At 33.4% G+C, this 26,490-nt stretch overlaps 3 protein-coding genes across 10 annotated transcripts; 1 reads left to right on the top strand and 2 right to left on the bottom strand.

The window, feature by feature from the left end:
- Positions 1-1,049: 1,049 nt before the first annotated feature.
- LOC131664767 (uncharacterized) lies at positions 1,050-22,138 on the bottom strand. Of its 4 annotated transcripts, XM_058936115.1 has the most exons (11): positions 21,961-22,093; positions 15,284-15,389; positions 10,147-10,303; positions 6,878-7,042; positions 6,432-6,660; positions 6,038-6,354; positions 5,584-5,957; positions 5,319-5,510; positions 4,297-4,624; positions 3,935-4,228; positions 1,050-3,842 (listed from the first exon to the last, which is right to left on the bottom strand). In XM_058936115.1, the coding sequence occupies exons 2-11, from the start codon at positions 15,358-15,360 to the stop codon at positions 3,615-3,617; spliced, it is 2,361 nt and encodes a 786-aa protein (XP_058792098.1). In that variant the 5' UTR covers positions 15,361-15,389; positions 21,961-22,093; the 3' UTR covers positions 1,050-3,614. The 4 variants fall into 4 exon arrangements, with proteins under 4 accessions (XP_058792098.1, XP_058792097.1, XP_058792099.1 ...); XM_058936114.1 differs by lacking the exon at positions 21,961-22,093 and having other exon boundaries at positions 15,284-15,627; XM_058936116.1 differs by lacking the exons at positions 15,284-15,389; positions 21,961-22,093 and adding an exon at positions 12,246-12,265.
- On the top strand, positions 15,902-26,093 carry LOC131664770 (gonadal protein gdl). Of its 5 annotated transcripts, XM_058936120.1 has the most exons (3): positions 15,902-16,209; positions 16,849-16,986; positions 25,561-26,093. In XM_058936120.1, the coding sequence occupies exons 2-3, from the start codon at positions 16,977-16,979 to the stop codon at positions 26,091-26,093; spliced, it is 543 nt and encodes a 180-aa protein (XP_058792103.1). In that variant the 5' UTR covers positions 15,902-16,209; positions 16,849-16,976. The 5 variants fall into 5 exon arrangements, with proteins under 5 accessions (XP_058792103.1, XP_058792105.1, XP_058792107.1 ...); XM_058936122.1 differs by having other exon boundaries at positions 15,947-19,338; XM_058936124.1 differs by lacking the exons at positions 15,902-16,209; positions 16,849-16,986 and adding an exon at positions 19,093-19,098.
- Positions 22,674-24,880, bottom strand: LOC131664768 (endoribonuclease CG2145-like). Its single transcript, XM_058936118.1, has 4 exons — positions 24,594-24,880; positions 24,320-24,515; positions 23,576-24,011; positions 22,674-23,499 (listed from the first exon to the last, which is right to left on the bottom strand). Exons 1-4 carry the CDS (start codon positions 24,655-24,657, stop codon positions 23,245-23,247), a joined length of 951 nt encoding a protein of 316 aa, XP_058792101.1. The 5' UTR covers positions 24,658-24,880; the 3' UTR covers positions 22,674-23,244.
- Positions 26,094-26,490: the final 397 nt, after the last annotated feature.

Below are 26,490 nucleotides of genomic sequence, written 5' to 3'. Positions count from 1 at the left end.
AAGGTGGTTTTTTCGTCCTCGTAAAAACAGAGAAGTACATTTACCAATGTACTGCACATATAACACACGCTCATTTTCAAGGATGCACAAGCCATCAGGTCCCTTTTGCATTGGTAGTACTTTCACTCTTTCTTTTTCGCACTCCATCTGCAATAAAAAAAACTGATAGTGACTACCATGTTTATAAAAAATCGTTTTAAATAACAATTATTATTATTCACTATTGATTGATTTTTCTATTTTATTATTTATCGTACGACTACTTATCATTTTCGAAACTGTTATTACTGCAAGATAAATCTAATTATATACAACATTACCTAACTAATATAACAGGTAATGAATTGTAGTTTCAACATTTGAATACGCCGAAGATTTCATTATTCTTCTTTAAATATTAACTTGTGTTGACTACAGCAACAATGGATAATTCAGCTATTTACGAAAATCTCACACTTGCGAATAAGAATAATGAAATCTATTAATGAGTCGATAACCATGTATTCCTCCGTGTTTCCTAATGATGAACGATCTCCAGAAAGTCTGCAACTTTTCTTTCGTCTGTTTATTTTGCATACACATTAATTCAATTAAATCTGAAAGGGAAAAAATAATCAGTCGAAAGATAAAGACGAAATAAGATTTATAAAATTGAGACATAAGCAATTTCCAGGAAAGGTAGTTAAAAATTGATTTTTCGAGAAGTACTTTTGTACTGGTACTTGTTGATACTAGTTTCATAAGCAAATTTCAAAACGAATAAATCTAATTACTATATTAATAATAACTATAATCTAATAACTATAAAACTGTATTTATAAAATTAATATTTAAAGTGGGTGTTTGTTTATTTTTTATAAATGTAATATATTAGTAAGTATAATTTATATATATTATATGTATATATGTATATGTGCGCGCGCGTGTGTAGTAGTCTATAGGACGACACAAGATGAAATTTTCATGAATATTCTGTTAATGTTTCCACAATTTCTTGTCTTCAATAAATGGGCGAATTAATGATGAAAAAGGGTTAAAGTAAAAACTACTTTTAACTACAAAATATCAATTCTATTGACTTATGGTTTAAGTTTACAATTTCGATAAATATACATTTTTCCATTCATAAACACACGTTTTTATACTTTCTTACGTTTTGATATCATAAAAAAACTTTGTTTGTTAATTATGTCCCGAAAGTACTGAATATTTTTCAACATATTTTGTAACTAATAGTTGAAAATTTTCATCGTGCATATACTTTCACATGATATATAAGTGTCACTGCTCTTTTTTTGTGCAAATTTTATACGAACATATATCAAATTCAGCATTTACGTAATCAATTAAAAACATGCAATACATTTATCAGTTCTGTATTTTTATATGAAATACGATATATTACAAAATATTACATACATTTGACTTTTTTTCTATAAAATTTTTCTGTTTAACTTGTTATTATCAGTTTATATTCAAAATGTCTTATTATTTTGACATCAGATCTATGTAATTCAATTGACGAATCTCAGTGTCAAAGTTACTTCAATATTACATCGAATAGGATTCTGTAAATACTTAGACAGTATGGCATGATAAACTTCACACTAAAATTTTAAATTGTAAATCAATCGTATAAACTATTGATAGATATGTATTACCTGGCTAATATCAACCTAGAAACTGAGAGTACATATAACAAATATATAGACAGTCGGCTTTGATGAAAGAAAATATGTCCTAAAAATATTTCAATCTCTGTTAAGACTTTTTTTAATTATTAGTCAAATAATTTATAATTGGCTTTACAAATTATTTTATACAAAACAAAACATTTAAGCACATATACATGTTAAATGATTCGCATTGCAGAAAATGTATATAGGACATCAGAAAAACTAATTTTATAAAAACAATCATTGAAATTTTCTTATTAAACTGTAACATCGCTACATCAAATCTGGTGAAATTTCCAATGTGACACGACCCCTTGGTATCCATGGCAAAATCGTCAGATTATTCTTCATATACAATCACATCAAAATTTATATTCATCACTTTTTTTACGAGCCATTAATTATAAAGCACACATTTGTTTATAAATAAATTGATAAAATCGGTACAAATTTCTCGTTTTTCGTAATTAAGATACGATTAATCGATACATAATTATTGCCAATTACTACTTTGATTGCACTTTTAAACATTTGTTACCTAAAAAATTCTCTGTCTAGTAATATGCCAAGTACGAAAAATCAGTTTATACGGAAATAATTCTTTTATCATGAAGTATACTTGGTTACAATTTAAAAATTTTCTTTTATCAAGTGTTGTCGCTTCATTGATGTTTACAATTTAGCCATTTACTTCTCTTTGTTTACTATATTTTTTTACTAAATGCTAAAAATACTTGCCCTTCAGTGATTCTTTATAAATCGCAACGACTTTAGACAAAAGATAAAATAATTTGCATTTGATGGTATTGAAAGAAATATGATAAAAATACATCCAGTAATTCGGGAAAAATAAATTGTCACTTCTTTGCCACATGAAAACTGCCAACTGCAAAATAAATTATTAGATACTTAGAAAAATAAAAACAAAATATAACAACAAAGTCTTTGAAAAAATCCAGAAACGTAAACAAAAAATTAGAATACATCTACATTAAGTTGCAATAAAACTAGCTAACAGTAATAACTCACAAATATCTTTTATTATAAATTAGCAAATAAGAACTTACTTTAATATTTGGCAGAAAAAATATTTTGTATATGACTTGTCAACTTTGCAGACTTCGAAAGTATATGTACATAAGGAAAGATCTTAACACTAGTTTCACAAGTCTTCTGTATTTCGAATTTTAATATCTAATGATTTATTTTGTTGGCCTTATAAAGCTGCCTTAAAATATTAAAGAAAGTATTCATTTTTGAAATTATATGAATTTTTCTTTATTTATCGATATTTATGAAATATAATTTATGCCTATTACTTCAAGGATTCATTTAATACTAAAGTCAAAAATTTTTTTAAATTTAACAATGATCAGTAAAAACTAACTAATACAAAAATGTTAAAGAAATGTTTTTAAATATTAATTTAAATTATAAGTTTTCAATTTTTAATTAGAAATTTTAAGACAAATTAAAATAAATCTTTTTTCCAAAATTGAAAGATCCATATAGATATAAAAAAGTATAAGAGATTTTAACATATACAAGATAGTTTTAGAAAAAGCGTTACATGGAGACAATTGCTAATATCCAGCAAAAAAATATAAGCTCGATATCCTACAGAATGTCAACTTTATTTTAGTCAAGTAAGTAATTGTCCCATGTAAAGCAATCGTGTTCGTTTCAATTTGACGATGTACGGTTATTTTTTCACAACTCGCTATATCTTATCATAATTTTTGTGTCTTTCAGGTATGGCGCTCATTTGTAACTGTCCTTATTGGTATAAACATTTTTTAACCCTACGCAACTAAACTAACTAGTCCTAGTTACGAAATAAAATTCTGAGAATAACGCGTGTAAAACAAATGGAAGAAAGGCTACACGAAGTTTTTTCTTTGTTTTCGCCTACAGGATTCAGACGACCGATCAGTATCGTTACGCCGAAGGTTGCGTAAATGACATCTCCATTGTGATGCCAGAAGCTCCACGGCGGAATTTGGACGAGACGTCGTTGTTGTTGCGGGGCTTGCGACGGCTCAGATGCCTCTCGACCCACTTGAGCATCGTCAGAACGGAGTCGGTGCTTGGTAGACGACGCTCCGCCGACGTGCGGATTATATGTGATGAGGTGACTCTGAATGTTGCGGCCATGCCTTTCAATGCCTGACAAAATTAAATCAATAATAAGTCATTAATATGTCGAATGTCGAAACATTATCAAGAAATGTATTAGAAAATCAAGCATGATACTTCACCTTCATGGCATCTTCATCTGTAACATCGTCACCAGCATAAATAATTCTGATTCTTTCGCTCCAATCAAGTCCGAAGGCGGTCCGTAGAATGTAAATAGAAGCGCGGCCTTTGTTCCACTCGACCGGAGGTTTAGCTTCGATAGCGCAGTGTGCTGGACAAGCTTTGAAGCCAGCATCCTCGATCAACTTTTTCGCTTGCTCTACCATTTTCGGACGACGTTCCATCGGAGTCTCACGATAGTGGAAAGTCAATAGGGCACCTTTATTTTCCACCCAGGCACCGTCTTTGCAAAGCTGCGTAGCAAAAATAAGATGACAATAGTTTACGTAGTTTAACCTTGGTAGTTTTTTAAAACTCATACTTGATCTTGGAGAGATTGCATAAGACTGGCGACTTTGTTTTCAAAAACTGCAGGCATAGGATGTACGAACTTGCTGCCGTCTGGATGAAGGATCTCAAGTCCATGGTTACCAGCATATGTGATGCCGTTGATTCCGACCATCGACTTGACGTTGTTGACGTTTCTTCCCGAAATAATTGCAATGTAGACATCCGGTAGATTGGACAGCCTCTGCAGAACGTTCTTCGTCTCAAGAGGCAGGATCGCGAGGTCCGGATGAGTAGCAATCGGGGCCAAGGTGCCATCGTAATCGAGTAACAGTGCCAGTTTGTGATCTTCTCCAATATACCTAGGGGACATGCGCCATCACTCGATCGTTACCCGGCTTTCATCATGAGTTAGGTCCTCATCGCTCACGCGGGCCCGCCTTTTTTACACATATATCCTTTCTTCTTTTCAAATGTATAACCCAGTGCAAACGCTATCCCGTGTTTTTTGTTGTGCTTGCTTTCATTCCAAATTAGCAATGTTGCAATTTGTAATAACTAGTTCATTAAAACTGAATTTACTGAATCTTTTTAATTTTCCCCCATGCAAGCCTGCGCGGCGATGTACCCAAACTCATGCTTCACTTAATTTATTGTTTCAAATTTATTGTAGAAATAAACCTGGAAAATATTATTTTATAACCGCATAGAAACATATAAAGTAGGCAAATTTCCATTTTATCAATATATTTGTTGTCATAGAAATTTATGCTATTCAATAAACTAGGTATTGCTGTGAAAAAAATCATTATACATTAAGTTACATGTTTCTATGTTTAATCGACTCTCTGGACGATTGGATATTTTGATCTTTTACAGTGAAAATCTTTCAATGGAAAAGAAAAAAGCGACAGAACGAAATGTATAATGAAAATGCGTGTGCAAAATAGAGTGAATGCCAGTGTGCGTGTACATGTTGGATGCAATGGCGCGAATGTAGGCACATGCACTAGTCGGGCCCAGACATGCACATTCCCATATACCTTCAGTACTTACTTGCTTAAATAATCATCGAAATCGTCCATAGTAACGGGTTGCATCACCGTTGCTCCAACTGAGTCTCGCTCTTCTAAGGAGCCCATCACTTGCAAAAAGGACTTCATCCAGTAGTTTACGTCAAATACCTTCTCACGACGGCGGAGATGATTCATTCGGAGAGTACGCTCGTCCTCTGGCATCGTAAGGGCTCTGCAAGTCAATAATATTATTAGTTCACGTAGACTCGTAAATACTGTTATTCAATTGAATAAAAGATACGTACCTGTGTATGACTTCAGCTGCTTCGTCGAGTTCGTAAGGATTGCAGATAAGCGCTTCATGCATCATCTCACCGGCGCCAGCAAAAGGCGAAACAATAAGTACTCCGGGAGGAGTATTGATTTGACAAGCCACGAATTCTTTAGCAACAAGATTCATTCCGTCTCTTAAAGGAGTAACGAGTGCCACAGCAGCGTCCCTGTAGAAGGCAGCGAGCTCGTCTTGACTAACACAACCGTAAATGTAACGAATTGGTGACCAATTGGGGGTAGTGAAACGGCCGTTGATACTGCCGATGAGCTGGTCCATTTCCAATTTCAAATCTTGATACTCGCGTACATCGGTACGAGATGGCACGGCGATTTGCAACATAGTAACCTATCAAATTTGTTCCATAATATCAAGAGCTTAAAGCTTAAGAAAAGATGAAATAGTCTGACATTAAAACTGGTACATACTTGTTCCTTATGCTCCGGGTGTTTTTCCAGCAGCATCTCAAAGGCTTTGAGCCTGTTGACGAGGCCTTTGGTATAGTCGAGCCGATCAACGCCAAGCACAATTTTTTGATTGGTAAGCATAACTTTAGGCGCTGTCTCGGCGAGCGTAACAAAGCGGTCAAAAGGTATGCCTATGGGTAGGGGCCTCACGCGCACTGTACGGCCACCGTGTTCAACCAGTAAATTCTTGCGATCAGCTCTACAACCAAGGCTGCGCTGACAACAATCCACGAAGTTTAGACAGTAGTCTTGAATGTGGAAACCGACCATGTCGCACCCTGCCATACCGATTCATAGATGTTAGATTTTTCTGCTTATATCGTGGAAATGGAATTTGAAGTTGAGATTGATTTACCTAACATTCCCTGAAGAATCTCATCAGCCCAAGGGAACAGCCTGAAAATATCCCATGGTGGGAACGGAATATGTAGGAAAAAACCAAGTTTGAGCTTTAGCTTCTTCTCGTCAGCGGCCTGTCTGATCCAGTTGGCAGCCAACATCAGGTGATAATCGTGCACCCAAACCAACGGCGTTCCATTGCCTTGACCCTCTTGTTCTTTGTGAATTAACTCCAATGCTGCTACCTACACAAAATCCATAATATCAATTAAACAACACTTAAACAATTCTATTATAAGTAGAGTGGATTATTGTTGTGTAATTAGAAAGTGAAAATTAGAAAAAAAATTAACAAATATTTATAGATTTAGTAATCTTCACCCATTGATTGCGTGTTATAATAATATTATTCGCTGATACTTCTGAAGATCAAAACTAAAAGTTCAATAAAAAAAAGTATACCGTTTTCGCAGCGAATTCTTCGTTGACGCTACTGTAAGCTCTCCAATGATCAGCGATGAAAGTCGCTCTATCGGGCATCGAATGGAAAAGCGGCCAGAAAGTACCATTACAACAGCCATTGTAATATGAATCGAAAATGGTTGGTTCTACGTGCACCGCCACAACCTGAAATTAAACAAACATTCACGATCACATAAGAGATACTTTCGATTTAATAAACTACTTGTATACATTTATTTGATAAGAACAAGTGGATGAATGAAAGAAATTTAAACAAAATGGATATCACAACAACGTCAGTACAGTCAAGACGATAAAACGCTGGAGGAAAAATCAGAATCAGTTGTTAATTTAAAGACTGATTCGTTAATTATCACTCGTCAAAGAAGTCAAAACGAGCGATTGGAGAACAAATACGATAAATATAAAATTGGCGCACTACATAGATCTCAGACAAAAGTTTTTTTACACTATATAAAAAATGTTAATTTTTGGACAGTTTGTAGAGTCTAGAAATCGTTTTTTTTTATTAAGAATTTTGAAAATAAAAGTTTTTGACTATGTATAAGATAATTTGAGCGGACCATGAACCTCGTATATTATGTACACTGCAGAAAAAATAAGATATCTTTTTCAAGATGAAAGAAAGCAAGTGATAAAATAAGGAACAGCAGAAATAATTTTAATGGATCGATAATCGCGATGGGAGATGAGGACGTGCGGTGACAAGTCTCGTTGCTAAAATGGAAAAATGCTTTTTCCAGATAAATATCTTCTGCTGTCATTATATTTGCGTTTATGAACAGTGCATCTATTATGAGATAACTAAGCCACGCCTTCTTCTTTCTTGTAAGAAACTCGTAAGTTAGATTTAATGTATTTTACACATGGCTATTGGTTATTATATAAAAAAAGTAGTATCAAGACATCGCATACTACATTCGTTGCTTAGTAATATTTATCATTGTAAAAAGTTCTTTTTAATAAAGGAAAATATTTTGATTATACGGAACAGATTGGTTGGTCATCTTATTGACGCAATAAGCAACTTTTGCGATAAAAGGTTTTTGCACTAATTTCGACCTCCAAATATTAACAAGAAATATAAGATGTAAATAAGTTCATGGACTAAAATTTATTTTAGGAACATAGATACTATTTAAATAGACGTAATGATGTAGGTTATGAATTAGATGATTATATCCATTTATTCTTTTAAATTATGATTTTACAGAGACATAAACTTATCTCTATGCGAAGGTCAACAAAAAAGGGTAGCATAGAACAGATAGATTGACCGCATTAGTAGAAGTACATTACATCATTTTCCGAGTATAAGTACGTGAAAGGATAAAATCTCTTACGAAACTGTACTGCAAATTGAGAAGTAGAAGCTTTTCTTCATATCTTTGCAAAATATATGGAGTTTATGTAATACAAGCCTAATTTATATTTTTGCGAGACTCTTAAAACATTTCACAACAAAGCAGTCACAGAAAATGTAATCAATATTATGTGATTATATGATACAGTATTTTTTCGTAAATATTGTATTATAAAAGAAAATATTACAATTAGTTTATCATTATCTATATTCGTGTACTTGTCAGCGAGGAATATATGAACACACTGATTGTGAATAAGAAATAAAACCCATCGCATTGCTGTTACTGAATGAATGAAAAAAGGGAAAACGTTGGAAGATAAGATAATGTTTATTTTAGACTGAAGAAAAAACCTAATAAACAAAGGAAAAGCAAAACATAGACATCCGTTATATGGAAGTTACACAGCTAATAAAATAAAATATAAAATATAAATAATCCAAAACAATTATTATTAAGCCATGTTGTTAAATACGATTCCAGACAGTTTTGTGAATGCTACATCTTATATTAAATCACATTTCGAAAAGTATTAAATCATTTAGAAACATGTATTTTCTAATGAAGTTTAAGTCGTAATCAATAACTTTTCAAACTTCATAATTATACGTCATTTATTCTTAATAATTTATTTTGAAGCACCAACAATCTTCAAAATATATGTAGAAACTAAAAATTTAACGTACGATGAACGTGATAATTGCAGCTACAGTCCGTAACTCGAATGTGGTTGGTTTTTCAAAGAATTAATGAGAAAACCAAACTAAAACGTTCAAAGAGCTAGTCACTCCTATTTGCAGATAATAGGTGCGTCTGTATTCAGATACCACGAGGACGTTTGTAAAATGAAACTGTAATCACAAAACAATAGTTGATTTACTAGTCAACTAACTCAGCGTGAAGACGTGATGCGAAATGAGTAAATGCAGTAAATTTTTTTATTTTACTGCATCTTAAGTGGCTTTGATCGTATTTGGTTGTTAAAGTTTCTAACTTAGAATACACAGAAATTCATAATCACTTGAAAAATATTGAAAAATTGTTAATTATTTATAAATATAATTATTTGTGTTTAAATAATTTTAACGTCACATATAATGGTTAAATACAATCTTTAGCGTAATTTTCTGTCATGCACTCAACTGAACTACCAAGAAGATGTATCATCATGTTCTATTAAAATATAGAAGCACTTGCAAACGAATTGATTAAATGGCGTAGTACGAGTGACAAAAAGGCTTTGATTTAAATTACTAAGTGCAACAAAGGCTTGCAAATGTTTTATATGCCAAGGTCAACAGAATTTAAGCTCCATAAGATGTATTTCTTAACATTCTGTGATTAACCTCGGCAACATTAATGGCGTGACACAAAATGCGATTGTAGAAATTATGACTGCGAAATTCCATAATCGATCATTCTTATTTACGGTACGAACTCAAGGATTTCTATTATTAAAAAAGTTTGATAATTTATATCGGATCAAACTTCATTAAAAATAATTGTTTGTTTGGCATGCTATGTTGTTATTCCATTATGATTTGAGGAAAGAATCCAAAATATAAGAAAAAGAAAAGCTTACACAAAATGTTTATTTGAATCTCTTTTAACATTTATTTTACAAGTTATGATAAAAATTAACGTGATATTTTGCACATACACACAGATTTACGTACGTACCCCTTAGAATCGATATATTTTTGACGACAACCGGTTATCAACATTTTTATGTATACAAAGTGTATTGCGGGAGGTAATGATGCGTAAACAACTGAAAAATCCTATACCCAAAGATGAGCTCGGACATTGTTGTCATTTTGCGAATCTACTTAAATAAGTATCAATTTTTGTTTGATATACCACCAATGCCAAGCAATTTCATACCTTTCGAGATAATAATCCTGCAGTTGGTGTTCTATCGTTTGGATCAGATTCAGGAATGGGTTCATTAGGATTGTCCATGTGCATTCCCGGCCATCCAACCCAGACTCCATTTCCGTTTATGACAACTGGTGCGACGGCAGTCACTAGACCACCAGCACTGAAAAAGTTATGACGAATTCTGGAGTAGAGCATTTATAAGTATTTTTGCATAAAAAGCAATAATTGGGGTTTTAAGATGAATTTTTAAGACACTACAGGAGTAACTGGAGTAAAATTTAATTATCGATCATTAAATCTAGATTGAAACAATATCATTGATTGCATTCGTAAACTTTCATTGAAAAGTATAGTTTAAATTCAAGTACAGTAGATAAGACAATTTGTATATGACTTCTATCAAATTTGTACCATCACAATTTCACAACGTGAATTCAAAAATGCATTGGAACAAGCTTGACTGCTTCCTCTAACTGCATCGTATCATTTGGAACTTAATAATCTCGAGCAAGTTTCCCCCGGATGAATTTAAAACAATATACAGAATGAATAGTCCGGTAATGCATAAGTAATGCCGAAACTGAATGTTGATATAATTGTTATTCAATCGTCGGTATTCCACTCGTAAAATATCCACATTGTCAATTGTAAGACGCGCGCAAGAAGCACAAAACAACCCGATGCTTCATAACAAGAACACTATTTAAAATATATCTTCGAGAGATTGTACACAAGCTAAATACAGTCAATTTTCCTCAGCGACAGCGCGTGTAAATTGTTTTCCGCGAATAGTTTCACGTACAAGTGGTTCAGTCGCACAGCTGTTATCACGCTGAAACTAATTTTTCTACACGTGATCATTATCAAGCCGTCGGCCACGGAATTTACAAGTTCGCGATCACGGCCATTAGACGTTTCGCACAGACGAGATAATTGCGATGAGAAAGAAAGCAATTAAGTAGCATGCGCGACCTCGTGATTTCATCAGATAGTTGGGTTAGTACATTTAAGGTCGTTTCCGAAACTGTGACGTATACGCTCGCATCTCGACATGCACTTACCACGTGTGTTGCGTGGTGACTTTGATAGAAAAAAAAATAGAAAATCCATCAGTATAACGTTCAAACGAACTTAATGCTTTGTTCTCAACTCGACGTGCTATTGATTCTTGTAAACTTGTTAGTTATTACTCAGAATGTCGATCTAATGAATTCTATTGTTGGATGCCCAGCCGACGTATCTTAAATGCTTAAGGTCATTCATATCCATCAGATTAATTTATTGTTCTAATTCGTTTCTTATTCTCAGTGCGTTTAGAATTTGATCGAATTCCAACTGTTTGCAATCGTATTTCTTAAAAAAGTGCTTTCATCTAAAAAAAATATTGATTTAATTTTATTATAAAAAATGTTCACATATATAAGACGAGAATACTGCTAAGATTACTATGTATTGTAATTTAGCGAAATGACTAAACGTTATATCTTAAGTATTTTCACTAAATGCAAATAAGATTTTTTATTATGGATCAGAGCAATGGTTACCGCCATAAGATGGCACTATAGTAGATATATTAAAATGCATCATTAGCTTTGCAACAAAGATGAATTGGACCAATGGGAAGATTAAGAAAATCGAAGGCAGCACGGAGGAGCTGAAAAAAATGTATTGCGAATGAAGAGCTACATAATGCAAAATAAAACAGAAAAGAAAACGTCACGTGCGTGATAACGAAGTTTCTCAACGGATAATGCATATAGAAATAGAATGAGCATATCGCCATCTATCTCTAATGAATCATGCAAACAGAAGACACTACATGCTACATGATTATTTACTCGACGAGTAAATAAACTTTTCGAGCTTCCCAGGCAGTGACTGCTCGTGGCACGCAAATGATCGATGATACGATTACGCGCATTCGGACACATGCCCGTACATACGCAAACGAATTTTTTTCTCAAAAATACGGACAACACTTTTTATCGCGGCTACGACTGACGCGCAATTGTGAGCATTTGATATCCGTCGTATATTTACGCGAAGACGCGTTTTCACTTATCTCCAATATACGTACGCGATGCACGTGATTACGGACTGACCTTGCGTGAAAATTGTCGGAAAAATCGTGCGTTGCGTCGACTTATTTCAGCGCGACTACCAGACATCTTGAGCTCCACGTGGGTCTTATATATGTACACATTTGCAACGTGGTGTCTGAGCGTACTCCTTGTACCATTTGTTCTCTGTGAATATCGTAGTTTTAACAAATACCGATGTACTGACTTTTCAGTAATGGCTAGACTAAACAAACTTGAACTGATTACGAATAGTCAGCACAGAGTACAGTAACATCAATTTTACTGCGTTATCTGATTTATTATTGATTGATAATCAATGATATACGCACTTCCTATTTGCACATTTATAAAATATGTAAGAATCGCAAAGCTGTCCGAGAATCATTGCTGATAAAAGAAATGAATGCATAAAAGTTGGCGATTTTCGCTAAAGGAAAAGAGCATACGTTGTAGAAATCTCTGAGCTGTAATAATTATGAGTAATGAGAATATCGATACTATCCATGCAGACGACGAGTGTAATGAGCTTATAGACAACTTGAGGAGATAAAGAGTAGAGCATTGCGTTACACAATTCGGCTGAGATGTTTTTAGTGCTGATTATAACGCTGATTAGGAATCATCAATCGAGTAAATTGAGGGAACGAATACTGATTGTATTTTAATGAAAATTCTAATCAAGAGTGCGTTTTTGATAGCAAGGATTGATGTATTGTATTAAAGTTGAAATTAACAAAAGCTACACTTTTCAAAATTTTATTGCTCTCAACAGTCAATCGCAGCTAATAATAATTTGTAAAATCTACTTGATGTATTGTGATGCAATATATTCACGGTTGATCAGTCAAAAAAATCTTGAGATTTATATACAAAGAAACTCCCATATATATATATATTAATTGACTGAAGTCAGTGGCTGGCACAATTGCATAGAAAGTATTTCTATAACATTTGTTCGAATCAATAAAAGCATTTGACGATCGCTTCACCGACAAAAATGCAGTGGAACGATATTAAACTAAAAGGAAAGTAGTGGAGTATCACGAAAAAAAGTCGAATATAAATGAAGGAATACAAAATGTGATTGGTTTAATACGAAAGTATGATAGTGCTATCAGGAAAACCACGTGAATTTCGGTAAACAAGAAAGCAATAGAATAACAATTACGAAGATGATTTAAGAGAGGGGACTCGTCGTGCTATTACAAAAGCATCGTTAGTTGCAAGCTTTTTCAGTGCCCTATTTCCAATATCTCTCTTTCTCGATTTACCCTTTTTGTTAATGCTGATACATATGTGCACTTATCGCTACGGTACTTGCAACATCCATTTGAAAAATAAACAGACGTAACTAATATAAACAAGACTTGCGTTTTGAAACAAGGATTTCCAAAGTGTTTTTCATTAAACAGAGGGCATATCTTAATATTCGGAAAAAATCTGAACAAAGTAAAATGTGAGGTGAAGCTCTACCTCACATTTCATGAGACTACATATCACCAATATGATGATTATGCATATTTTGAACGAAGTGTGTCCAAGATATCACGGAAGGCGGCAAACTGTCTGTTTACTCGAGTCAACGAACTGTTTTTATCGAAATTTTTTGCACGCCCCAACCAACAGACTTTTATTATATTAAATATTAATGTTTTTATTTGGCAAAATGCAAATATCGTGCATTCTATTAGAAGAAGGATAGAATACCAATAGTTAACAAGTTTCAGCTAAAATAGTATTAAATATTGTTGTCTATCCGACATCAAAACTAACTAGATTTTATGTACATTTTTGTAACTTACAACGGCAGTGTTTGTTTCTTTAACTCATTCTAAGGTCAATGTCGCGCTCAAAATTGGATTTCGCAATTGTGCCTCGTTGCGAAAAGCATCATGATAAAACAAAACCTCCTCGGTTTTGCTCGCGTATTAATAAAAACTGGGAAATCGCGTAGCCTGTCAAAATGAAAATATAACCATTGCAGCCATAATTAACGCCTAGGAAACGTTGATTGCGCGTTCGTGAAATAATTTCCATTTCAGCGGTATTTCTGGCTGAATTAAAATCGGTACCGGCACAATACAGTTACATACAGCACATTATATTTGTTGCATTTCATGTCATGCGTTGTTTTTCAGCGCAGCCAGTAGTCTAATAAATAAACAATATTATATCGGACACGATAAACGAATAGAGGGCAAGCCAGCAAGTCGCAAGCTTTTATCGCATCGGAATCACTATGTAAGACAAAAAACTACAGTACAGATTTCGTTGCGAGTCTTCAATATTTAGATGCGTGCCTACGTGGGGATGAAATTATGTATGCAAAACGTTGAAAAGCAAGCCAACTTAATAATTTATTTATCAACTGCACCGGTCGTGTTTGACGAGATATCGTCAAGTTGAATTTTGTCACTGCGATTGTACTGATTAAAATGCTACTCGAAAGCCTCGATGACTGTAATGACAGTAATTTATGGCGAGAAAAAGTAGCACGAGTAAAAACAGTGAGAAAAGACAAGAAAACGAGAAGAGAGGCATAATAATGCGAACAGGAGTGTTATCCGTGAAATTGCGAAATCTCATGTCCGTTTGAAATGAAAAAATAAAACGTTGGTATGAATGCTGGCCCATGTGAGAGGCGCTCGCTTCATAATAAAACGTCAATAGCACTATTAACGTTAGCCTCTCTTCGTTCAAACTGTATTCTAATAAAAACAATGGTCGTTGTGCCAACGATTGCCGGACGGTGAATAATTTACTAGCCAATAAAACTATACGTTGTTTATCGTATACTGACGTTTTCATACATTGTTATTTATTTAAATAATACGTGGCTGCATATCCGTTTTCGGAATTGTAAGGAGGTGCTTGGCCATTTGAACCCAATGAAACTCGGAATGCAATCAACGTTGAATAATCTGGCATGACTGAGGCATCGCGAAACGACAGAGTGGTGGTGACGTCTTGAACAAGACACGTCGTTCAATCTGGATTCGCATTGATCGGAAAAGCGGCAACGAGGAAGCGTGGAAAAATAGGTGCGTGGGTCGACTCACCTGGCCTTGCGCTCGAGCTTGCCCGAGATCTCGTTCCTCTTCAAGACGAAGGGCAACCTGTTGCTGACGACGATCATACTGCCGTTGGAGGTGTAACTTCTGGACTCTGTGCCGGACATGGTGAATGGTGAGTCGAGCGAGGTGTCGGGGAGCGAGCGGGAAGGGCGAGAGCACCGGTCTACGAGTGGGCGGTGTGCGTGCTGCCGCTATCGGCGGCTAAACGTCCATGATAGCGATCGAGAGCAGGCCGGCGCGTGGCTCGCAGGAGATGCTCCAGTCGGTGTCGGGCCGTGCGCTGCGCAAGGGGGCAAAGGAGCCGACCAGCCGCGATGCGTCGACGAGGCAACACTGAGCCGCCGAGGCGCGCTCTATTCCAACTTAAGCTTGGCTGCACGCGGTCCAAAGTGCGAGGATAGCTCTCTCGCTCGCTCCCTCTCTCTCCCCTCGCTCGCGGTTATCGGCTGTGCCTGTGCGTAAGCTCGCTGCATGCACGTTTGCCTGGGGCCGACCTCTCGCGACCTCCCGACGCGCGAGCCAACGGCGAGCAGGGGTTATCTTCCTTATCGCGTCTCCGCGGCCGCGCTTTCTCCGTTTCGCACCACCGCCACCCCCACCCACCGCTCCTCTGCCCGCCGCAATCGGCTATCAGCCGCTTCGCGCGCCTTTTTCCTCCCCCCACGTTCTTCGCCCTCGCTGCCCACGGCGCGAGGTCCGCGAGCCTCAATCGACCTCTTACTCCGACGCCGAGTCGTCGCCTACTCCCCATTGTCGGCCAGTCGAGTGACTTCTGAATATTCACCGAACGCTGGGCGACTCCTCGCGCTGCTTTACGTAACCACTTCTTTTGGGGAACATCGAATATTGCCAGTTCGTTTTCCAAATAATGCGATTGCGATAATTGCAAAAAGTAATAAAGAAGATGTAAAGTAAGTTATCGCGCTCCTCGGTAGACGTCCGTCATTATGCATGCCACGCTCGTAATCATCGCCTGACAACGCGCACCAATGTCTTTGCGACTTTTCAACATTTATTAAACTCCGTTAGAAACAGCACAAGCGATCGTGCCGTATATCACCTGCACACTTGACTACTTTATTCTACGTCAAAGCCAAACTTTTTCCAATTCTACTCTCATCGGTGCCGCGATTCCGTCTTTCCAAATTTCGCATCTCAACTTCCGATCGATGGAAAAAGCGAATATGCCTTTCGATTGCGCACTGTCTGCGCAGAATTTTCGAATGCAATCGGGCGCTTTCCCCTATTTTTAAATCAATTGCTTGATACAAAATCCGGTAATTAATTTATCTTCCAGCGCATTATCAATACCGTATATAAATTTATGATGACGAGCCTCTATTAAACGATGATTAAAGTTCAGCGAATTTTCAATGGTTATCTTCAAAAAGAACGGGGAGAAGTCCAAGGAAGTGAGCTTCGTTATCGCAATGAAAATGTTCTTTACGATAAAACACTATTTTATTCTTATTTACTTGGAAACTACATTTTTCGATGCACATTCACACTTATTGCTATTCTGTTTGATTAAAATCATAAAAATCTTTCAGTTGCCCCAATTCATGCGCAACTGAGGCAAATAAATCTGGTCTGAACCAGAACTGATAGCAATATCTTCCAAAAGCTGTAACTTTTCCGTTTCCAAAGTGTCAAACAAGATTCTGAATTTTTGGTGAACATGTTACCATGTAAGTCACAAGCTATAATAAATATTAATAAATATTAATTCATTATTCTTATCCAATAGAATTTCGACTGATAAATAAAAAAAAGTCATCATTTGAAAGTTGTGATGATTGTTAAAAAGTTGAATTTCATTTGATGCCATTTTTTTTTACCGAAAACATATATCCTCTTATCTAATAGAAACAAAATATTATGAAAAATTCAATATAATATATTTTCATTTAGTAAAAACTACCATTAAGTATCTTCGTCGCTCACTTTCTGGACACTGTTATGTATAGTTTCCATTTTTCAACTATTCAATATGTAAGACGTTGAAAAACTTATCTTCGCATCGTCTTTAAACTGAAAACTTGAACATGGTCATAAGTAAATATTGGCGTTAATGACTTTTTTTTCGTGAAACTTTGACTGATACCTCAATACATGCATCTTGATACGAAAACACCCATTTTTAATTATTAAATAATTATGTCAACAGTATTTATAATTGTGGAGAGGTACATTACATTTTTTTCAATCAATTCGTTTTCCAAACTTCTTTAATTATTTATAGGGTAGCCCAACTTTTTCCTCACGATTCAAGTAATTATTACATTTACATTATGTGCTATCTTGCGGTTTATAAAACTACTGTAAAAGGCTAACATTGACTGCTGCATTCTACTTTCATCACAATTGCTCTAATTAATCATTACGTCGTAATAATATTGGTAATCGACAATTTCGCATCGGAAAAATGAGCAGCATTATTGAACATTACAAGTAAAATTTGAATTATTCTCGATTAAAATTGAAAGAATAAAATAAAGAGAAAAAAGTATTGACGTTAACAACGCTTCAAAAAAGTAATAACACAGGACTAACTTGGTAACAAGTTATGGAAACTGCTTTACACGCTCGTAAGACCGTGTAAACTTGTTATTCAGATCATATTAACCTTTTTTTTGTCGTTACGACCGAGCCTTAAGGTTGATTATAACTGTGACAAGTATAAGTACGAGCTGACGCGTCTCTACTGATCTGTTCGTGAATGACTCGTGATACGAACGATCGCGTACGTATTTAATGTTTTGGATTTTTACACATCTCTTCCACGTTTTTTATGACTTGTTGTTTTCTTTATTTAGATCACGCGAAGAAAACTGCTGATAACCACCTTTGACTAGACTTTATTCTAAGAAGAATTAGGAATTTATTAGCTTTCAACACTTTTACTGTTTTTGACACAAAATTATTACTTTAAGTTTAATAGCATAACATTATTAATTACTTTTTTTTAAACATTTTTAAAAAATACGTATTTTATATTTGAATACTTTTGAAATTTCCACGACAGTCATCGTACGATGTTTTATTCTTAACGAGGTAATCTTTTACAAATAATGAAATTATAGGTGATCAGTATATATTAGAATTACAACATAGAATACATATATTTACTTTTTATGTCATCCAAAAACAAAAACTACTACTAATTCAGAAAAATATGGTATAATTTAAGATATTGTCTTGAATTGACCTAACATACAAATTTAAGATTTGGTCGAAGATGCAATATGTTTGCTTTTTTCAGTAAGAAATTTTATAAAAAATGATGTTTTTATTGCAGAACCATAGTACACGTAATAATACGCCGATTTTTCGTTATAATATCGCACAATAAAGGATTGAATCTACTGTTATGGTTCATGAATTTAATTTAGCGAAACGACAAAACCGTGCAATTTAAAATCTTTATTTTGTGATCAGTAAGCTTTTTGAAATAAGCTTCATGGTTCACGGTATATGTTGGTCTCACAAGTCTCACTGTATATTTAAGCTGCTTTTAACTGTGTAAATGAATACTTTCGGGAAAGCAATTTATTAATAGAATACCACATGCCAAATCATCGAAAGAATGGAAATAACGAAACTAAGAAAAGCTATTACACGTATAAAATCTTTGTTGAACACAAAGAACAAATTAATGGCATTGAGGTGTGCGTTTAAAGAAAACGTTCAAAGAAAAACTGAGTGCAACGTTTGTTGGAGACGGAACTTCTTAGAACAGCTGATGTCAAGGTCTGTTAAGCGTGTGCTAGTTACATATGCAATTTCTCTGTTCATCGTTCGTAAGTTTCTTTAATTTTTTACAAAGAAAAAGCTCGGAGAAAGCTTTGTTATTTTCGCAACCTTTAACTAGGTCGAATTTATCGGTAACGAAAAAAAAAATTGGTGACGCGATTGCTTTGCATGGTGTCAAGTACATTCAATAGACAATATCACAGTGATTTTTTTTTATTTTGCTGCTGATCAGTTGCGTGGTGCACTTGAAATACACGTACCATCCATCAGCTGCGACAAAGTTTCAGGTTACGTTTGCAACATGAGATTTTAATATCAAGTTCAATGTTTACCATCTATTTTTGAAATTTAACGTTTTGAATGAAAAAAATATTCAGCTATGCAACATCTAAATGCATTTTTTTAACATTCAAAAATTAAAAACTTGCAAATTATTTTTTAAAGTAAAGTTCCGACTTATAAAGGTGAAGCAACAATATTTACGAAAAAGCTTCAAAGAAACTTCACGAATACTTTGATATCACCTGATAATTGTAGCCACGTAGTGATATGCGGTTAAAATTATCGTCAGAGGATATTGCCTATATCGTGTGTTATAGATATATTGTTCTCTTATGAAATATCAAATTAACGCTGAAATATTGAATTAGCATGGGTATAAATAAATTAATGCGCACAACTAATTATTTACTAACTGACGGCTTTGTACAGTTTTACGCCATGCATCGTAATGGCAATTAAATAATGCTTTAAAGAAGAAAATACGTATCAAAGATAAGTTTCACCGTGCTTTCCATTCTTATTATTAAAATGTTGGATTTTACTTTAACGCCATGACACTCGATAAATTTCTTAAGACGATAAAAATAAAATAACCGTTTTGGCTGCGATGTTACCGCTCGATTAATTTAAGTTAAAAATATCAGTTTAAAAAGAAGTTTGCTTTCTGGACGTGTATATATATATATATATATATATATATATATATATATATATATATATATATATATATATGCAACTATACAGTAAAATCACGAATTCTTTTTAGAGCTCAACAAATTCATCATGACCGTTGAAAAAGTAAGTGATTAAATTTTACGAATTACTTTTTCGAGCAAAGTACTTTGCATTGTTGTGCAAAACAAATTTTACGACTAGATAGTGTTTAAGCCTGCAATAAGATATACGGTTAATAAAAATTAAGCCAATTGAATCGTAACAACTGAATTGTAAAATTTATATCTCACCAGTTACAATTCTCTTATCGATCTTATGTAATTAAAGTCCATTACTTTACAGCATAATGACACATGCTCTGTACGTGCTCAAACAAAATAATTCGATAACAGCATCTTTTCTAACTTTAAATAGAGGCACAATGCTTTATCTTATCATGCATAATAGACTTTTCAAGATCGGACACTTGCAAAGTCGCTTGGCTCCAAAAAAATTTTTTTTTGCGCTCTCTGGAAACGTCCTATTATGATTACGTGGCAATACACAATGCGGAAACTATTCTGCGATAAACAAAGGTAGAGTGTTTAACTAAATCACACTCGTAAATCCACGGAACCTTGGACTTATAATAAAAATAGTTGCCATAATAGTGCATTCTCTTTTTGTCTTTTAATGTGGAGTAAATATTTACGTTACACCATTGAGTTTACACACGAAACTTTGTAACTTTGAAAGAAGCTATTTTTAATAGTGTCATAATTGTGCGGATATATGCAACTGTTTTTCCACTATTAACAAAAGTTAAAGTTTTTGAATTGCCAATGAAAATGAATATTTAACAAATGAAATAAATCTCTAAATGTTTGCAATGTTAAATCCATATTATAACTTTGAATGCATATACGAAAAATATGATATATCCGACGTAACGTATGAATAGTTTGAGAAGTAACAGAATCAATTGAGTAAATTCAATGTTCATGTAGGGTCAGTAGATAACGTGATACACGCGATAATACGTGACGTATTTCTAAGTTGATTGTACAATAGAAAATATTCCACTATAAAATTTTGACATGAATAATCAGATAATAGGCGTTTTTCATTTATGAGTGTAGTTATAGAGTGATGAATGAAGATTCAATAATATCATTGTGTATAATTATATTATTTAAAAGTTCAAACACTGATTAGAGATTTGATAATCAATTTCGCGATTGACACATTTGAATGCATGATTAGAATTGATTTTAGATCATCATAGCTGATTAAAGAGATATCCAAAATTAAATAATGCGATAAGTTTTTTATGTTTACAAACACTGTTGTCAGCTTGATGCTATGTACGAACGAATACTGCACTGGAATTTAAAATTATGAGCACGCGCTTCTCCAAAAGTGACGAAGTTACAGAAAATTTCAAATGATTTTGGAGAAGCCGTAAATATTAGCATTCAAAATTAACACTCCAAGTTTAATCATTATTATACTCGACGACACTTGAGAGTGCTGACAGCACAACCGAGAATAGAAATTTAACCCATCACTCGCGAAATTTCGCAACCACAGATGCCACAAGACGGAAACGTTCTCGAACGACCGACAAGAAAAAGCAATACCAATGCTACAACAGGAACAAAGTGTTTAATATACAAAGGGCTGATGTCAAGGTGAAAATCTTCACATCAAACGTACACGCCAACCGGCTGTTTTCGATTTTTTTTTTTTTTTCGTCAGTTGCGGAGCGACCACATTTTGTTGATCAAGCTGTCCCGATCTTTTTCGCACTACATCTCGTACACTCGACTTATTTTTGATTTTCATAATTCAAGAGAATAATCTATCGAAGAAACTGGCTGGTGATCATACTCCGGCATAGACAACAAAGTCTATTTTGTGCGACGCGAATTTTCCGGGTGATAGCGAAGAAAAGGGGCAAAAAGCTGACTTACTTGCTGATTGCTGAATGTATGAAACGTCGGTTCCGAATGCTTGTGCAAGTCTGCGCTGTCGGACATGTACGCACGTTGAATCTCGTCTCACCTGTTCTTTCTGGCCTTTTTTGTTGCGTTCGAGCAAAGTAATGATAGGTACGGAACGCCGCTCATGGAAACCCTTGTTTCCCGAACGTTCGCCGGCAAACGAATGAATCGATTGGTCTTGCGCGCTTAGACAACAGGTTAGCCAACTTCACCGGACAATCCGTTCACCACCTTAGCTAACTTATTCCACCATGCGCACCTATACTAGCCTTGTGTTCAGCGCAGAAGACTGAAAAAAATCGAGCACTTCTTTTCGTTGGTAATAATTTTGTTTTATACATTGCGAGCTAAAATTTCTCGGATGTTTCGAGAAAAAATTAGTGAGCAAATATGTTTTGATCAGTGGTTCTCGATACTCTTGCTTAATGTATTTTCAGATTTATTAGATATGCTGAACTCGTACAGATTATTTATTAGCAATCACTCGATTAGCTCATGTACTGGCTGACACTACAATTTTTATTAGTTTTATTAGACGTTATGATAATACGGGAAAGATTGGTTTATAATTGTTTCACTTTGAAACGAGATAAGAATGTTTATTATGGTTTATTGTTCAAAAAATTACAAATTTTGTAAAAATTCATAAACTTAAATTTAAGTTTCAGTTATTATTTATTAATTAAGTGACGTATTATTTATTTTATCATATACACATATTTCCCAGTCTTCTTAATTTTGTCTGCCTGTATATTACAAAATGCATCAAGTAATACTTTGATATAATGTACAATTCATTTGCATAATACTTCTCAAAAATATTGTAAATATTAACAGATCTTTAACTAACAATATACAATCATATGTCAATGCACCCTGATAATACTGAGTTAATAGATTAACATTTAAAAATTCATTCATTCTGTTTTTTTGTTTTTTAAAATCTGTAATCATAGATTTTCAATTATTCACTATTTTATTTTTATAGTCATAAATAGCAATAAACAACTTAAGATAACGTTATTTCATTATCAATATTATTAAAACGCTTTTTATCAATACGCATATTGATAATGAACACAAGTCATAGTCAGTTCTCTCTTTTGTCTTATATGTAATATCTGTCATTATTGTCGCTTGATTTTGTGATATTTTTTTCATAAGATTAATATTATTTTATTAGAATTGTACTATATAGATATTTAGAAACTAACAAAGTTTCTTTAATATTTCACACGCTATTGGAGAAATAATTTATAAATACTTGTGGGTTTGACTGTAGATCTTAGGAAAAGATGAGCCAATTAGTTTTGCATTGTTAGAATATTGTACCCAAGTTTGAATTGTAACTTTCACGTTTCCTAATAAAACTTTGCATCCTCTGTTTGGCCTTGCATAAAAACATAAAGTATAGAGAGCAATTTCAAATTCTGGTGGAGTTCCAATAAACATAGAGGATAGTTTCACTTTTTCCATGTATGAAAGGTATAATTTTAAAATAACTGCTTTCTAATAAACAAAACATTTCAAATTTAATAATGATGATACAGAATATATTTAATTTAAATTAAGTAAATATACTTACATTAGCTAACTCTTCCTTGGCAATGTATCCTAAATAATTAGCTTTATCATCATATTCAGCAGTTGCAAAGAATATCCAATTATGTAGACCAGTGATGTAACTTCTTTTCTTTTCTACTAAGAAAACATGTTCAAATCCGGAGCTTCCTAACTCTGTATGATTATTGCGAGAATAGGGTTGAAACCAAATCTTCTTCAGGATTTGCCTGTATTCATTGAGATTCTTTCTAAAATAGCCTTTACTAGCCAAAAAGTCCATTGTGTGAATCATAATACTAGTGTTTAGCAGCTCATCTATAAAATTATTTTCTTCCATGTCTTCTTTTGGTGTTATTATTTCAGCATGTTGTGTATTGATATCGTAATTGTCATACAGTTTACGCATTTGATGTATAGTAGGTGTAACTTCAAATAAATCACTAGACACACTGAACAAGCTGTAATCATGATGAAAGTTTATGTATATAACTTTAAATACAGTGTTTTACTTCAAACGTAACATTTAACAACATTGAAAGATGAGATGGAATGTTAGGATCTCTTACATTTATATAACTCCAACAATGAATATTTAGTATTAAAACAAATAATTCATAATTTTTTTTAAACAATAACTTAAAAAGACAAATATTTACTTAATAATCTATCAATCTGTTATGAAATTGTTTCATTTCAGATATATAATCTGTGCAATAATTGAATTAACATTCACATAATAGATTGCCAGATATAAAATGATACTTACGGCTCTGGAGCTTCATCTTTTACATCCTTTGTATCTCTCTGTCCTTGATAATTTATACTTATATACTGAAAAATATCATCAGGAAGCTTATCAAAAATTTCCTCTGATACTTTTCTCAACTCTTTTGTACTTATTAATGGACTTTGTTCTGGCTTATGATGTTGATTGTGAGTTTTGTGTCGATGAGTATGGTGACCTATTAATTTAAAAAGCATGTAATGTAATGACAGTAAGATAACGCATTAAGCAGTAAATAATCGTTATTTATTCTGACCTTTCACTGCACAAAATATAAATAAAGAAATGAGACAATGATAAATACACTTAATGGCAAGCATTGTGAAATTTTAGATTATCTTCCGTGATGATAAATGCGTGCTCCGTTACATTAAACTTTATTTTTATTGTTATCGTTGTAATTAATAGTTTTACACAAAAAATAACTTATCTGTACATTTTGAACAATTTTTTAACACTATTATTAATACTGAAAATCGAAAAGCATGTATTTAAGCAAGGTTATATTAACCAAAACAAGTCGGTGACAATAATTACGTTACTGCAGTAGCGCCCCGCGCTCCCTGGCCGCAGCCCGCGCACGCGGCAGATCGCCAGTTGTTTGTGCTGTATTTTCTGCACCATGCATTAAAAATATGATGTATTGAATTTATTTGTTCAGCGTTGAAAAGAATCCAATTTTGCTTGTATATGTACGAATTTGTAAGCATTCTGTCAAAAAAAAAATCATTGATCAACGTATAAATTTTCTTAGATAATGGCAAATAAATTTAATATTCTCAATGTAGCTTACTTAGCTAACCTTTACGGATCTTATGTTTTAAAAATTATTGTTGATTGAAATACGTTAAATGTATATAGATTATAGATAGAAATATATCTATCCCTAAAAATGATATTCTTGATTATTATTAATAATAATCAAGAATATAAACTAATCCCAATTTTTCATAAATCGTAAAATCAACGATTAGTTGCAATCAAATAATATTTTATAGCTGCTCATGCAAAATATATTTTTATTGTTTTGTACAATAAAATACAAATCTGAAATGAAGTGAAAATAAACAAAACAAAACAAAAATTTTGGTATTTTACAAAATAGTTTCACTATAATAAATTCTTTATTATCTCTAAATTGAATAGAAATAAAAGAATATATTAAAAAAGCAAATTATTTATTTGTTATCAAAGCCATTTATTTGTTTCCATTCTTTTTATAGTAAAAATGGAGATGAACACTTTCACACCTGAAGATCTACAAAGAAAGTTATATTTTTTAATGGAACAACTTCAACAAATGGCTGGTCAACTACCTTCAAAATATCAGATGCGTCTTCCATATGAATTACTCTCTGGCTTGGCAAATTGTTTACTTAATGACACAATTTTCGAGATAGTCAAAGGTTTAATGGAAATACAACATGTAACAGAAAAGCATCTATTCCAAAAAAGACTACAATTAATTCATCAACAGCAAGCTGAAATTCAACAAGCTTTTTCAAATATTATTTTGGACAGGGAAAAAGAAATTATGAAACAAACACTGTTTCGAAGACATAAAGAAGAGATGAAGCAATTAGATTTAGAATTAGTAAGACAACTTGACCAAAAGGTTACTGATCAACAAAGTATATTGGAAAAAGCTGGAGTACCTGGATTTTATGTGACAAGCAACCCAATGGATATTCAAGTTCAAATGAGGCTGTGTGATTTTATAATTAGACTAAGCAAAATGGATATTCCATATTCTTAGTTCAATGAATAGTCAAACATGATGTTTATAAAATATCATTTTGTAAATCATTCGTATACAAAGTTATATTATTTTTCAAAAAATTGTAATACACTTCAATGCTTAACATTTTCTCAAATTAAAAAAAAATTTAAGTTGTTTTGAATGAAAGGAAAAGAAATCATTTTCATAGCAATAATTTTATTTTTACAATACTTAATATCTACTTTTGTATATAAAATAAATTGGATGAAGTATGATTTATTTAACAGAACTACTTTCACGCATTAACATATTTTTCAGTAAAGAATAATGGCAATATACAATATTTACAAATGTTCATGCTTTTCTTGCAGACATATCGGCTATCTGCAAGCTATTGAAAATGAATGTTGCACAAACATTACTCCATCTGCAA

The sequence above is a fragment of the Phymastichus coffea genome, unplaced genomic scaffold (genome assembly GCF_024137745.1).
Source record: "Phymastichus coffea isolate CEN01 unplaced genomic scaffold, Cenicafe_Pcof_1.1 PCOF00045, whole genome shotgun sequence".
Lineage (NCBI taxonomy): Eukaryota > Metazoa > Arthropoda > Insecta > Hymenoptera > Eulophidae > Phymastichus > Phymastichus coffea.
The sequence above is the reverse complement of the archived record's forward strand: the minus strand, read 5'-3'. Positions and strand labels throughout refer to the sequence as shown.

Coding starts and splice junctions, on each gene's coding strand:
- LOC131664767 (XM_058936114.1), bottom strand. CDS start 15,402: ATGTCCGGCACAGAGTCCAGAAGTTACACCTCCAACGGCAGTATGATC. Junction 10,304..15,283: donor AAGCTCGAGCGCAAGGCCAG/GTGAGTCGACCC, acceptor TAACTTTTTCAG/TGCTGGTGGTCTAGTGACTG. Junction 3,843..3,934: donor CAGATGAAGATGCCATGAAG/GTGAAGTATCAT, acceptor TAATTTTGTCAG/GCATTGAAAGGCATGGCCGC.
- LOC131664768 (XM_058936118.1), bottom strand. CDS start 24,657: ATGCTTGCCATTAAGTGTATTTATCATTGTCTCATTTCTTTATTTATA. Junction 24,012..24,319: donor AAAGATGAAGCTCCAGAGCC/GTAAGTATCATT, acceptor TCATGATTACAG/CTTGTTCAGTGTGTCTAGTG. Junction 23,500..23,575: donor CCAAGGAAGAGTTAGCTAAT/GTAAGTATATTT, acceptor TTTGTTTATTAG/AAAGCAGTTATTTTAAAATT.